The sequence below is a fragment of the Salvia hispanica genome, chromosome 1 (assembly GCF_023119035.1).
Source record: "Salvia hispanica cultivar TCC Black 2014 chromosome 1, UniMelb_Shisp_WGS_1.0, whole genome shotgun sequence".
Taxonomy (NCBI): Eukaryota; Viridiplantae; Streptophyta; class Magnoliopsida; order Lamiales; family Lamiaceae; genus Salvia; species Salvia hispanica.
This window is the reverse complement of record NC_062965.1, coordinates 52,310,881-52,326,880: the sequence shown is the minus strand read 5'-3', so window position 1 is coordinate 52,326,880 and position 16,000 is coordinate 52,310,881. Positions and strand designations below refer to the sequence as shown.

Here is a 16,000-nt window from a genome sequence, read left to right as displayed (position 1 = left end):
AAAATTACTTCCCCAAATAAATTCTCTGGAAAGACTGGTGGGGACACTGTCCTCTCTTAATTACCAGACTCCAAACAGAATTTATCAGTCGGTGTACAAAACACTACTACAATACCCGCAAATAATATTGAATACAATATCCCAACAGAAAAGCAAACCCAGAAATAAATGCGGAACAAAATAAATAATAAAGAAAGAACACACCCGAAACTTTGATAACGGAGTTCGGCCAAATTGCCTACGTCTCCGAGCACCCTCTGCAGAGCCCGATTATATTAAACGGAGAAGAGAATACAAATGTTTGAGGATGTTTACAAATGAGGGAGGAGTGCTCCTTTTATAGGCAGCCACTCCCCCCAAATAACCAATACCCACCGATGTGGGATTGGAAACTTTGACAATTAGTCAAAGTTTGTAGGCAAACTTCAACACTCATGGGATTTGATATGCAAGATTTGAAGCTGAAAGAGGTTGGATATGGAAGCAGGGATCTCTCTGTTGCAAGTTAGGGCAAGATACCTCAAAGAAACTAGTTTAAGAATTTCAAGTGGGATATGGTAGAATCGGACTGGAAAAGCATCTAGTACCTTGAGCAGCTTGAAACCCATCGCATGTATTGGCATTGGATAGTGATAGTAAGGACCAAGACAAAGGAAAGAACGAACAGTGGATGCACAATCACTTTTTATTGTGTCATACACTTGTTTAAAGGCAAACAACATGTGAGCATGGGTACACAACCGACGTTGGTCTTTCAAAACATCATCATAACCTTGTAAGACATGCAGAAACTTGATCTTACTAGCTTCTTTCTTACACAAGTGCTGCCAACATGAATGCACGCGACATTGTCGGTTTGAAAACCAAGATTTTGATTCTCTAAACAGAAAAAGATGATAATAGTTTGCAAGCCTCTCCAAGCAGTACATTACAAAATTTTGCTCAGTTTGGTTTAGACGCAGTTCAATAAACCCTTCAACATGCAACAGGGAGAGCATGCGATTTTGTAAGATATCTCTATATGGAAGAAAAGCTCCAATATAGAGAAAAACCATTTTTAGAAATTGAGATAAGTATTCATAGCTTGGGAAAAGTACCTCTGATATTTGATTATATGCATCCACGAAAACTGAATTGTGTTTTTTCACAACTACCTCGGTCCAATATTTTGGCGTCTTATCTTCTTTGGATAGGAGTTTTGCAACTGTGACTACCATTAGTGGAAGACCTTCACATTTGTAGGCAATCTCCTCTCCCAATTCGTCAAGCTGAGGAGGAAAACCTTCTTCGCCAAACACCTTCTCGCCAAGTAATTTCTTGCTTTCTTCGAAAGTCAACAATCCTACTATGACATGATGCGATGATTCTTCAATTCCTAGCCTGCTTGTAACCAAGATTCGGACATTCTCATGTGGAAAGTAATGATATAGACCTGCGTCCCATTCCCATACATCATCCAACACAATGAGACATTTCTTATCCTTCAGTCTCTCTTCCAAGAGTTTGTCTAATTCCACCTCATCATCATTATCATCTCCTGGAGTAAGCATTTGGTCGTGAATGTTGGGATCCACTTGAGCTAGAATGCATCGTAATATTTCATTGATTTCACATTTTCTACCCACTTTGACCCATGCTCGGAAGTCGAAATGTCTCTGAATGGATGGATCTTCAAATGCTTTCTTAGCAAGAGCTGTCTTTCCAACCCCTGCCATCCCTGTAACTAATAGCCAATCCCTGTCATCTACAAATCTAACATCAGCTGTAATTTCTTCAAGAAGATAATCACACACTTGTTTAAATTCTGTTGATAATCCAACCATGTTTGAATTAATTCCACTGAAATCAATTCTTGAGGAAATAGGTTCGCCTACTTCTTCAGGCATATTCAGCAGTTCAACATCGTACTCCGCCTTCATAACCATCACCCTCTCCACTAAGCAATCAAGATTCTGTTGCAGACTTCGGAGATCTAGAGAGAAAGGCAAGTTATCTCTCTCACTTACTGATGAGCTTTCGATTTGTGGAAGAATCTGATCATAGAAATGAGATTCGAGTAAATCTTCGAATTCCCATACGGCCTCTTTGATTCGTTCATCCAAAGCATTCACCTTCGTCCTGATCTTGCTGCAGCTCGTCTCATCCAATTTTAACAAAACTTTCTGCAAGCTAACCATGGCCTCATACGCCGATAGTAAGACTTGTGGAGAGGGAGGAACCAGCGAAATCCGAGACGATTGTAGCATACTCTCGATCGTCATCTTAAGAGAAGTGGCTGCACCAAAAGCCGCCATCACTGAGTAAAGTTGCGGTTGCGAAGCCGGGGAAGAGGAGGTGTCAACGGAGTTAGGTGGTGGTAGGATTTGTTTTGCTAATCACGTGCATTGATTAAGGTGTGAAATTAGAGATTAAGAAAATAATTGATGGTACAAATGTCACAACCTCTTTATTAAAGAGGTCTCCATGTTTTATTGTATGCTTTTGTTAAATTAGAGAGCCCATTATCTAGTGTTTCTCATGTCATCGATGAGTGTACTTGTGTCGTATTATGGGCAAATTACTGGAATAATATTTGATTAAATTCCCACTTATTCGGTAACTTAAAAATAATTAGAAAAAACTTGAATATGGATTTGTTCACAATTATTGGCTGCGAATGCTTTTCAACAAAACAATGTCATTATCTTTATAAATAGACGACGATGTTCAAGTACAACTTTTTTCGTGCGAACAAGTTCAAATTGCATGTTATTTTTGTATTATTTTTAAAATTACAAGATTGACTAGAATTTCAACTTATTCGGTAACTTTAAAGTTGTCGGTCCTCACTCCTAAATAATGAGATGATTTATTACAATTTATCCGTTCATTCATTCAAATAATAATAATAATAATAATAAAACATAATTTGTCTTGTGGAATTAATAAAGAGAATTGTTGAATCGATTTGAAACGACTTTTTTTTTCATACGATACGATGGTATTGAAAATAAAATCGAAATATTTCATAAAATTGTAAAAATTAATAGGATATGACATAAGAAAATTAATCAATTATTGTGATAGGAATGTGATCAAATGAAAACTCTTAATATTGTACAAACTCAAAACTATGATCTAAACCATTGAAAAATTTCAACATATCACAAAAAAACATCAACATGAAAATGTCAACAAAATTTCAATAGTAGTCAATGATTGATGTTGTGTTGATATTGTGTTAATACTGTGTTGACATTAAAATCTTGAAATTTTACATTGTGTTGATATTGTATTGAAACAATGTTGAAGCTGTGTTGAGGAGTTTTGAGGTTGTACGATATATAAGTTTTCATTTTATCACTACTCGTGATATTTTGATGTTTGTTGATATTTATTAAAAAAAATACTCCCTCCGTCCCATTAAATATGCAATATTTATTTTTTGGCATATGATTTTATGTAGTGTTGTTTTTTGAGTTAATGATGAGAGAGTAAAGTAAGATATAAGAAAAAGTAGAGGGAGTATTGTTTCTATTTTTAAAAACTTTTCATTTTTAAGGACGAACTAAAATGGAAAACGTTGATAATAGGGTTACATGTAGCCCAAACTATCATGCCGCCATATTTTGGGCCTCGGCCCGATAAATACTATACTATCAGCCCATCATAATAAAGGTTGTTCCCCAACAACTTCGGTCCTTCCATTTTCTTCCACAAATCAAACTATGGAGAATGTCTCTTATTTTTAGTTAGGCTTATTTTTGTATCAATTTCAAAAATTTAGAACACACTTTGATTGCATAAGTTGACTCTAATTAGATATAGTCTATGGATAGACATGAAGCTAAGATAAGATTTGGTCAAATTTAGGAAACATTTAGATGAGGATAAGAATATTTCAGAAATATTTTTTCCACTCTAAATGAAGTATTTCTTGTTCGGCACATGATATTGTGCAACATTGTTTTGCGAGTTAAATGGAACGAAGAGCATATTTTTCAAAGCCATGCAAATAAATTTTTGCGATACTTACTACTCGGAGTAGAGTTATCGTAGAAATCGTATGTATAAAATCCACTCTATGGAGAAATTAACCCCACTTAGGAAATACAATTTCCACATCAAATAGGATCTATTCAAGCTCAAATATTTCATTAATCCAGCGATGTGATGCGGTCGTTGTAATACACGATTGAAGGAATGAAAATGATCCTCTAAACATTTCGTTATGAATGAAAATTGTTGGATTTCCCTATCACAACAGAAAGAATGAATGTAACATATACACTTCCAAGGAGAGTGGCTTTGACCATTCAGAAAAAGAGAGAAGAACACTAATTAAAGCAAGAAGCAAAAGCCACATACATATATATGTAGTAATCAAGAATTTCCCCCAAAAAATCTTTCCTTCACAAAATACTGGACCATCAAACAAAATGAACCATCTTCATGTTGTAAGAAACACACAGTCCACGCACTATTCCAAACCTTTATTTATAACTAAGATTTTACATGCATTATATTAAAATTGATTGATATATTTGTTGATAAAAAAATCTATTTATCAACGTATACGAAAACTGAAATAAAAATTGTCAGATTTCATCATCCGAACGTCGTTAGAACATATGCAATTGAGATCTTGTTAGAATCCTTATAAAATTACCTTTCATCTGATATATTTTTTGCGAAAAAATTATTCAAAATCGAGAGAGTTACTTAAATTTAAAGTTTTTGGATATTAATAAGAGAGAATTGACATTAATACCCTATAATTTTATTTAATAATTATTTAAATTTTAAATATACTAATCCACTTGGTCTTATATCAATCACTAGATCTCCTAATCTAATGATTAAGAATTAGTCTTAATTTTAGATTGCTAATTACTCCCTCTGTCCGCGAATAGGAGTCTCGTTTTTCCATTTTGATCCGTCCTTGAATAAGAGCCTGGTTCATAATTACCATAAATGGTAAAGAGGCCCCACATTCCACTAACTCATTTCACTCACATATCATTTAAAACTAATATATACAAGTTGGGCCCCTATTCCACTAACATTCTTCCACCCATTTTTCTTAACATTTCTTAAAACCCATGCCGAAAACAAATGGAACTCCTATTCGCGGACGGAGGGAGTAGTTAGCAAGATCACATCCCTACTTGGGTATGTATAGTAAAGAAAGATAGACGTGGGGTTTACCTTTTGATGATTTGATGATTTGTTGGTGTGTGACTGTGTGTGAAGAAAATTTTGGGTGTTCGATATTTGTAGAGACTTTGGGGATATATATACTTGTTATCTTTGGCAATTGGATGGTATATTTTATTTTTCTTGCTGCTAAAAGATATTGTAACTCTTAGGTCAAGATTTTAGCCTTTAATACAATCTTGAGATATCACACTACTTGCATCTCCACTATATTAAGGAGGTCCCTATGGATTTGGTAGAGATATTTGCAAATCATGTAAATTTGAAAGATAATCTCATGTAGGGAAATTATTTTTGGAGATTTTTCCTTGGAGTGTTGACTATCAAATGGACTGCCTTAGACTTGCGCGTCTCTTTTGTTTAATTGTAATATATTAGGGTTCAATTATTTTATAATATTATACTTTATCGGACTTTTAATGCATGTATTAGACATTATAAACTTTTACTTTGAATTTATTCTTTTGAAAGTCATTGAAAATAATTGCAAAATACTAACAAGCATAAGCAGCACTGTGTTTTATTCAATCATGTAAGAATCCTTTCAAAGTTTTGGGGTTGTTACACAGCGGCAGACACCATTTATGCATACCTTCCTCGTATCCATTTTGCATTCTAATTTGCAGTCATCACTGCGTCTGCATATTGACTTATCTGAATAACACACATAAAAATATAAAATTAAAATAACGAATTTATGCATTAAGAGATACTTGTAATTTGTAATATTATTTTTTATGGACTTGTCAGTCCCATAAACTCACAAGACTGGAATATAAAATCATAACTTTACAAGAAATGTGTTGACTTTTATTAAAAATAGAAATTACTCTACCATTATGAAACGTACCAAAATGACAAAATGACTCTACTACTATGGAACGAATGGAGTATAGAAAGAGTCATCGTTGAATGTACCATCAATCTTCTCAGTTCCTTGCAAATCATCACAGAGGCAACGCCGCGTTGTAAAACAAACTGCTTGTTGGTGTGTCTCTTCGCAAATAGGAACTAGATAGTCGCAATCTTTATTGGTTGTGCAAAACTTTGCTGACGCGCTTGCTGGGTTTATAAAAAAAATATTAAACCGTGATACATAGCTAAGAAAACAAAAGAATTTTGAATGTAAATTTGATGTTAGAGAAGCGACACAAACCTATGACAATCAACATAAGGGTGACCAATAAGATGGACTTTTGAGAAGCCATGATGGTTCTTGAAATTTTTTTAGTGAAGATTGAAATACTACAACTCTCTTTATATATAGTATTGATAATATTAAATGGAAAATTTTGAATAATATCGAACAAACTTTTATTTAATTCATACTAATATAAGATTTTTTTTAGTGACAATTAATGACTAAGTTCCCACATTCTATTTGTAGTTAGAATGTATTAATGTCTATTTCCTTGCTACATAATTTTGATATCGAGTGTATCCGAATTTTACAGTTGGGTTAATTTTATAAAAATGAAAATGTTTAATTCAATTTTCTATTTTCAAATCTAGTGAAACTGACTAGAGTCACTAGACTACGATTATAGTATTACTTTGTTATTTATACGACTAAATTTATTTTTCAATATACTCATTTTGGAAATTAATAATCTTTCAGTTTTTTGTATTTAAATTTTGAACATTACATGGCGTCCACTAAATAGGTGTAAACCATGCACAACATTTAAATGATAAATACTTGTACAACATTGATTACACTTTTCCAAGAATCACAAGAAAAGAAGAAATAAATGCTTAGAGAATGAGAGATATTAACGTTCACACAGCTCAAAATTGAAACATAATTAAGTAGAATATGTAGTACTAATAATTAAGAAATAAGAGTCCTGTTACGACGTGGGAAAAGAACCAACCGAAGAATAACCCATGAAGGAGCTTATAATATGCCCACACACGATTATAACTCGACTACAGAAAACGACTTTAAAATACAACGGACTCGATAACAAATCACAATCCTTAAAATGATGGGATAACTCGACGTCTTATCCCTTCTGCTCTCTCATTTTCCTGAAAACGATAAATGAATAATAAAAACATATCAAGTTCAAATCACAAGAAATTAAAGTTAAGAAAGATTGATACAATTTGTGCAAATTACATGAATTGGGAAGACTAACCAGAACCGAGTTGAGAGTCTAGCAAAGACTACTCATCTATAAAAAAGAAGAGTACCAAAGAACTTTAAAGAGAGATTTCTTTAATCGCCAGACCGAACCGGCAACTAAGGGACTGCACTCAACTAATTCAATTGTAGTCTTTGTGGCCGTTGAAGGATCACGCATCCAATCGAGTTGCTTTAATTTGTAGCAATGCCGTATGCTTAGGAGGCGAAGCATTGGAAGGCTTCCATGTAGAGCTTTCCATTGCACTAGATCAGTATCTTCAATTACAAGTGTCTCAAGTTTCTTAAAACAACCATATTCTATATCCCACTTTGGTCCTCGAAAGGCATAGTGTTCTAATTTGAGATCTCGAAGATTTGGCAGCAGCGAACCAATATCATTCATGTGCTTCCATGGACACCCTAAGCCACTCAATTCCAACATAAACAGACTTGACGAGAACATTGAAAGAGGAACCATACACTCGTATTTCATCTCAGGGTTCGATACAGAATACACAAGCTTCCCCAAATTCAGGAGTTCTTCAGAGATATTATCCAAGCCACTTAGTGGGCTGGCATCACCGTCATCGTAAGGCTTCAACTCCATCAGAATTCCTAATATCATTAAATTCGGGATTCTTTTCAAAATTTCTCTAGTGCAACTCTTTACACTCACACTACAAAGACAACAGAGTTTTTCCAAAGTAGCATTAAAATTAGGGGTTGGTAAGTCTCTTCCAATAACCTCAAGATGTTGTAGTTCTTGCATGCCCCATACTTCCACTGGCATATATGACAAAATTCCACACCTTTTAATGTTATTATGCCTTCTGATAATCAACGTTTGAAGGTGAAAAAGGTTGGATATTAAATTAGGGAGCTCTTTGTCGCAAGTTATGGTAAGGTACTTCAGACAAACTAGTTTCAGAATTTCAAGTGGGATATGGTAAAATCGGATACTATATGCATTTAGTACCTTTAGCAACTTGAAATCCATGGCATGAATTGGCACTGGATAATTGTGGTAAGGACCAAAACAAAGGAGAGAACGGGCAGTAGATGCACAGTCACTTTTTATTGAATCATACACTTCTTTGAAGGAAAATAAAGTGTTCCTATGGACACATAACCGACGTTGGTCTTTCATAACTTCATCGCAACTTTTTAAGACATGCAAAAACTTGGTTTTACTAGCTTCTTTCTTACACACGTGCTGCCAGCAAGAATGCACGCACAACTTGTGTTGTGAAAACCAAGAATTTAAATTGCCTTCATGCAGAATAAGATTATACCAGTCAAAAAGAATAGCTAAGCAATTCTTGATATATTCTTGTATAGTGTGTTCTCTAATCGGTTCAAGAAATCCTTCAGCAATCATCTGATGCTCAAATTCAGTTTTATGGATATCAATATATGGAGGATAAGCTCCCAAATAGAGAAAGAACATTTTCAAATGTTGATGCAAGTATTCATAGCTGGGATAGAGTACCTCTGATATTTGATCATAAGCATCCATGAAAACTGTATTATGTTGCTTTTCTGCTACCTCAGTCCAGTATTGTGTGGTCATGTCTTCTTTGGATAGAAGCTCTGCAACCGTGACTATCAAAAGCGGAAGACCTTCACATTTTTTGACAATCTTCTCTCCCAATTTCTCAAGATGAGGAGGGAAACCATGCTCACCAAACAGCTTCTCGCCAAGCAATTTCTTACTTTCTTTTTCATCTAACTTGCACATTCTTAGAAATGGAAATCCTTCCATTCTAAGCCTGCTTGTAAGCAAGACCCGGACATTCTCTTTTGGAAATCTATCCATTAGTCGTCTGTCCCATTCCCATACATCGTCCATCACAATAAGACACTTCTTATCCTTCAATCTCTCTTCCAAGACTCCAACTAATTTCTCAAAGTCTTCGTCGTCCTCTCCTTGGGTAAGCATTTGATGGCGAGTGTTGGGATCCAGTTGAGCTAGAATGCATTTTAATGTTTCATTGGATTCACATTTTCTGCCAACTTTGACCCATGCTCGAAGCTCAAAATGTGTCTGAATGGATGGATCGTCAAACAATTTCTTAGCTAGAGTTGTCTTTCCAACCCCTGCCATCCCAATAACGGAAAAGCAAATTCCTTGATCTTCTGCAAGAATATTATCCTTGGTAAACTTATAACAATTACATGATCCAGCCATCTTTGAGTTGATTCCACAAAAATCAATCCTTGAGGAGATAGGTTCGCTTTCTTCTTCAGGCATATTCAGCAGTTCAATATCGTAGTCCTCCTCCATCACCGCCACCCTCTCGATGAAGTTATCAACACTCTCTCGCAGATTCTGCAAATCTAGAGAGAAAGACGAGTGATCCCTCTCAAGTTGTGGAAGAATCTGATGGGTGAAATGAGATTCGAGTAAATCTTCGAATTCCCATATGGCCACTTTGATTTGTTCATCCAAAGCATTCACCTTCGTCCTTATCTTGTTGTAGCCTGTGTCGTCCAACTTCAGCAATACTTTCTGCAAACGACACATGGCCTCGTAGGCCAGGTGTAAGATTTGTGGAAAGGGAGGAACCAGCGAAATGCGAGACGATTGTAGAATACACCGAATCGTATTCTTGAGAGAGACCGCTGCAGCATAAGCCGCCATCACTTGATGGAAATATGAAGGATCAGGGCAGAGTAGGCTGCAATTGTTGGTGGTGGTGGTGGTGGCGGTGGCGGCGGTGGTGAAGAGGGAGGAGTTGGTGACGGCGGTTGGTTGGTTGTGGTGGTATAATGAAATGGTAGGCTGCAATTGGTAAGCAATGAGCTGGTTAATGGAATAACAAATAAAAAAAATCATAACACTCATCCTATTTTGTTTAATCTAAATTTGTAACAAGTGGTCAATAAACTATACCCTTTTAAATAAAGTCATACCAAAAATACAACATAAAATCATCCAATTCTATATCTTGCTTCTCAATTTGTCTAATACCATAATTTAAATATAACCATAATTATTAAAGTCAACAATCAGCATTGCTAATACAAAAGTCTAACAATAATTTTCAACTGAAACAACCATCTCATTTTATATGCCAGATTCTCATTCATAGACAAACTAGTAACGAAAAAATCAACTAACATCCTATGTCATAATATTACCAAAAGTCCTAAACACATCTAATTTTATATCAGAGTTTAGCTACGACTTCTCATCTCAACAAGAAGAGTGGCAACGTCTATAATGACAATTTTATGTGCTAATTTCTTGGCAACATTCAATCTACGTTCACAACCCTCGATCTAGTATAATTTCACCTTTTCGATCTAATAAAATATTATGTAGAGAACATTCTGATCACAAGTATAAGAACAGAAAAAATAGAAAGATGTGAGCGTACAAAAATACTTAAACATTATTCAGCAGCACTGAGGTTTCATGATCCTCAACAAATCTAACAATTCTAGTAATTGCAACGATTTCTTACCTCAAAAAGAAGAGTGGCAACGAACACGGAAGAGAGATTCTGATAATTACTTGGCAGAAGGGATCATGGGTCCAATCTTGTTTTTGTAGTTTGTCGCAATGTCGTATGCTTAGAAGGTGAAGCACCGGAGGCTTCCATGTTGAGCTCTCCATCGCACTAGATCATTATCTTCCATTATAAGCATCTTAAGTTTCAAAAAACATTCTGATTCTATATCCCACCATGGGCGTTGAAAGACATAGCGTTCTAACCTGAGTTGATGGATCGTTAAGTTTCTTGGCAATAGTTGTCTTTCCAACCCCTGCCATCTCCAAGAAGATAATTTCCACCATCTTTGAGGAAATATTCCACCAAAATTAATTCTTGAGGAAATAGGTTCGTCTTCTTCTTCAAGCATATAAAGCAGTTCAACATCGTATAATATATCTCCATCATCGTCACCCTACAGACGAAGATATCAGCACTCTGTCGCAGACTCAACAGATCCACTGAGAAAGACAAGCAATCTCTCGCCTTCGAGCTTCTTTCGAGTTGTAGAATAATCTCATGGGTGAGATGGTTCTAGTAAATCTTCTAATTCCCACATGGCCTCTTTGACGCGTTCATCTAAAGCATTCACCATCATCCTGATCTTTCTGTAGCCGGTGTCGTTCAACTTTAGCAGAACATTTAACAAGCGATCTATGGACTCATGGGCCGGTCGTATAACTTGTGGAGAGGGAGGAACAAGTGAAATTTGGGAGATGATTATAGAATACGCTGAATGGAATTCTCGAGAGAAATGACAGCACCATAACCAACTGAAATATGATGATCTTTCTCGAACGAGCTGCTCGCGTTGCCTCTGATTAAGACAAGAAAACCCGAGATATATTAGGATTAACCACAAATACCAGCTCTAAATCACTATTCATCCAAATCAACTCACAGGATCCTATGAAATATGAAACATAAAAAATGTTACCTGCAATCCTGCCAGTGCAGCCTCTGCTGTAGACATCGACTTAGATGTTACAAGCTTGCCTACATTCTCAGCTTGAAAAAGATCGAGACGGCCATTTAGAAAAGCCTAAAGAGTGAAGTCACCTGAGATATCAAAGGTCAAATATCAACTTCATTAGTCATATCAAGAAACAAAAAGGGCAATAGTTTCCATATCCTTCAAAAATCTAGGAGGGTCATTTTCATAGACTGTGACACGAATGACTTAGTCCAATTGCAACCAAACGAGGGAATTATCAAGATTTCAGTGGTAGATCAGATATTAGTTCAAGATAAAATGTGGTTCTTATATGATTATAAAAGTATGGCTAATCCACGCTCACACAAATCCTCGATATCCAGATATATGTATACATAGATACCAGAACACAAGATGTACCTCATCAATGTCATCGCCATGTGAATCCAAAACCTCACCGTATTCAACAACATGGCTTATAGGCCACCAACGAGAACCTTTTCTCCTCAACAACATGGCTATTAGGCCACCAACAATCACCCTTTCTCCTCTTTCTTGACAATTGACATCGGTCTAAAAACTTCCCGTACTATAAAGACCGCCAAAGGACCAGATAACCTGGCAATCCCCATCCAATGAACTCGCAATAACGGCAATTGTGCTCGAACTCAGAACTGACACTTCTCCATCCCCCAACCCCTCATCTTTGTTCAGTACTAATGTGTTCTATGTGATAAATCGACAATGACTTCCGAGATAACAAAAACTAGTTCTTCCACAAGTTTTGAAGGCATCTCTGATTTCTCAGAGAAATTAACAGATAATGCATATACAAATGTATTAACAAATATCAACAAATCAAATATTTATGTAAACATAGGTTTTCAGCAAGAAATAGCACGTCCAGAGCTCTCAGTGTTCCCAAAAATTAAATATAAACTACCAAATAATCTTTTTCTTCTAATTTCATCAAAAAATTCTTATAACTAGACATAATGCAGAATCAATTCGTTGTGGGGCATCAAAAGATTCCATCTTTTCACTCTATTCAATCAAAGAGACAATTTTCTAGCTGGGTTTTTGTCAATAATCAGACATAAAGGACAAAAACAAGCATCTTAACCGTCAATAACACTTTGTTGCTACTTAAAGATTCAATCTTTTGACTCACTACAATAAAATATGACCTGAGAGTAACCTCTGGCGGCGGCAAGTGGGCGAAGGGTAACGCTGTAGAGAATCGCAACGTTGCAATTGAGAGAAAACACAGCGAAATGTCAAATGTAGATTGTAGAGCCATAGATTTTGCTATGTGTATGTTAAACATAATCCTAATTTAGTAACTAAGGTACTCCCTCCGTCCCTTGATTAATTGTCATTCTTTGACCGGGCACGAGTTTAAGAAATGTAAAGAAAAATGTTAGTTGAAAAATGTTAGTGGAATGCGAGATCACTTTTTTATATTGATTTTATAATCAAATGTGAGTGAATTGAGTTAGTGGAATGTGGGACCTACTTGCCATTTATGGTAAAAATGAAGTGTGACAATTATTGAGAGACGGACCGAAATGGAAAAGAGTGACCATTAATCGCGGACGAGGGAGTAGAAATTTTGATTAGCAAATTGTGACGATAATAGTGAAGGTTTCTCAATTCTCTTCGCCCTACAATTTTAAAAATCAGTAGTAAAAAAAATCACAAAGTTCGTTTCTTTTATAAACATGGAATATTATTTAACACATGAGTTGATATATTCTCTTCATTCAAATGTTCATCCATAAATAGATGTCACATTTGGATGATGACTGATAAGGCTAATTTCATGCATTGATTATGAGAATAAATTCTGTGATTTCTAGGGTATAACAAGGTTTTATAAGCCAGATGTGTAGAGAAACTGCCAGCCCCAGGAAGAAAGAGAGGATCACCTGGAGAAAGAAGCTGGCGGAGAAAGTGAGCAGGAAATGAAAGAGTTTACTAGACGAAGGAGCATCCGGAAGGAGGGCAAAATGGGAAGCACAAGGAAGAGTCTAGAAGCTCCGTCCCTTATACTACCTCCGTCCCCTAAAATTTGCTACACTTTGACCCGACACGGGTTTTAAGAAATGTAATGGAAAGTGAGTTGAACAAGTTGGTGGGATGTGGGTCCTACTTTTAAAGTATTAGTTTTATAATAAAATGTGAGTAGGAATGAGTTAGTGGAATATGGGATCCACTACCAAAAATGGTAAAAGTGAAGTGCATCAAATTTTCAGGGACGGACCGAAATGGTAAACTGTGTCAAATTTTCAGGGACGGAGGTAGTAAATAAGAGCACGCATCCAACATGAAGAGTTCACTCCTTTTGCACCATCAGCTCTTAGCTCGGCTTTTCTCACTCTCAACACACACTTTAGGGGAATCAATTTAGGGGTTCACGTCTCAAATCGGTCGTTGTGTAACACCGTCTCCACGGGAGGCGAAGATAATCATTTTACTGCTTTCTGTTTACGTTCTGGATTTCCCGAGTCTTCGCTGTTCGAAGCTCGGTCGTGTTTTGTTATATTCTCATTGGATATTGCGCTATTTTGCTATGGAATTTGCTACTTTGGTTTCGGTTATGTTATCGTTGCATTTTCTGTTTGTTTTTTATGAATATTGGTGATTGATCTGAGTTGGAGTTTAAATTGCGTGAAGATTTGTAGTTGATCGGCTGAATCTGGTTGAATTTGTGAAGATCGGAGATGGAAATTGTGTTAGTTTGTTGTGGATGGCTTGGATCCAGAGTGGATTAAGCGTCTCGTAGCTAGATCTGTTCACGTTTGCATTGTTGTGATGTTTAAATTCTGCTTTCTTGTTTACCTCTTCTAGTAATGGTAGATCTTCTTTAGTTTACGTAGTTGATTGCATTAATCTGTTAAATCTCGTTTACCATGTTTCAATCTTTGCTTTGCTCTGTTTTACCTCTGTGTTTTTTTGATCAAAGTTCGAAGAAGATGATGTCGCTGTTAGTTAGTCCTTTAGTTGGTTATTCTGTAGCTTTTCTGTCGTACTATGTTGTTTAGGGAAATGGTCTCCACATTTTGTTCGTTCCTCTGTCTAGGTTAATTTTAGGAAACTAAACCAGGTCTAGTAGTCATGTCAAGCACGTCTGGTTATTATTATGCATGTTCTGTTATCTCTGCCTAGATCTAGCTGTTAGGATAGAACATTTCACTTTCCAAGTCTAGGAATTAAATCTCAACCCCGAGAAAATAGGGTGGCAGCACCCAAAAAAATAGTTTTCAAGTCTTTTACTATGTTTACTTACGCATCTATCTATGTGGATTCGATCCCTGCTTCCCTGTACTGATCTTGTTAGCATAGCGGGTTGAGGGTTTTGAAAAGAGAAGGGAGTGATTGTGTGTCCAACGACAGATAACTCGAGGATTCTCTGAGTTCCTAGATCCAATGTCTGGTGGATTCTCTGGATCGAGGAAGTTCAATTTTACACGGCAAACACACTAAGCTCTCCTTCGCTCTTCAATGACACGCATATATTTTAAAATGATGATATAGTAAAATAGTTGTTAAGTGAGTTTGTCACACTAATAAAGATTGGAAGGGAGATATACATCCAAATTTTGAAGGTAAACAAAGCACTTAGAATAATTATAAACAATGTTAAATTTTATGGCCTTTTGGCTTATTATTAAAATTCTTGAATATATCATTGTTAACTCAATACCTAATTGCTAACTACAACTAAATAATAGCCATTAGATATTCAAATTAAGGGTCTAGATCATCAACCAAGAAATATCAATACGATCAACAAAAAACGTCAATAAAGCAAAAGTCATAGGATTAATTCCATAAAATATCAATAGGGGTATTAATGTCAATTAACTACATGTTTAGTTATAACTAACTTTTAAAAGAAATCCCAAAACTTTAAATTCATATAACATACATCAAATTAAAGAAAATTTTATAAGGATTCCAACGATATCATATATGCATATGTTCCGACATCAAAATTTGGAAAAAAATTCAAAAAAATTTCAATTTTTTCATAAACCAGAAATGTCAACATACTATATAAAATATGTTAATATAATACATGTAGAATGTCAATATAAGCAATGGGTTAACATTCTTAAAGCATCGTGTTGACATTCTCAAAGCATTGTGTTGATATTTTCGAAACACTATATTGACGTTTTCATCTAAAACCCTAATTTGGCGTTTTTTTTTATCTTTTTTTATTTTATTAATAAAAACGAAAAT

The 16,000-nt window shown here is 35.6% G+C and overlaps 1 protein-coding gene across 1 annotated transcript; it reads right to left on the bottom strand.

The window, feature by feature from the left end:
- Positions 1-7,048: 7,048 nt before the first annotated feature.
- LOC125202573 (putative late blight resistance protein homolog R1A-10) lies at positions 7,049-12,292 on the bottom strand. The gene is made up of 5 exons (XM_048100995.1): positions 12,173-12,292; positions 11,756-11,877; positions 10,792-11,635; positions 7,338-10,106; positions 7,049-7,227 (listed from the first exon to the last, which is right to left on the bottom strand). Exon 4 carries the CDS (start codon positions 9,963-9,965, stop codon positions 7,374-7,376), a length of 2,592 nt encoding a protein of 863 aa, XP_047956952.1. The 5' UTR covers positions 9,966-10,106; positions 10,792-11,635; positions 11,756-11,877; positions 12,173-12,292; the 3' UTR covers positions 7,049-7,227; positions 7,338-7,373.
- Positions 12,293-16,000: the final 3,708 nt, after the last annotated feature.

What these genes read in the sequence shown, in the direction of transcription:
- LOC125202573 (XM_048100995.1), bottom strand. Translation starts at nt 9,965, where the DNA reads ATGGCGGCTTATGCTGCAGCGGTCTCTCTCAAGAATACGATTCGGTGT.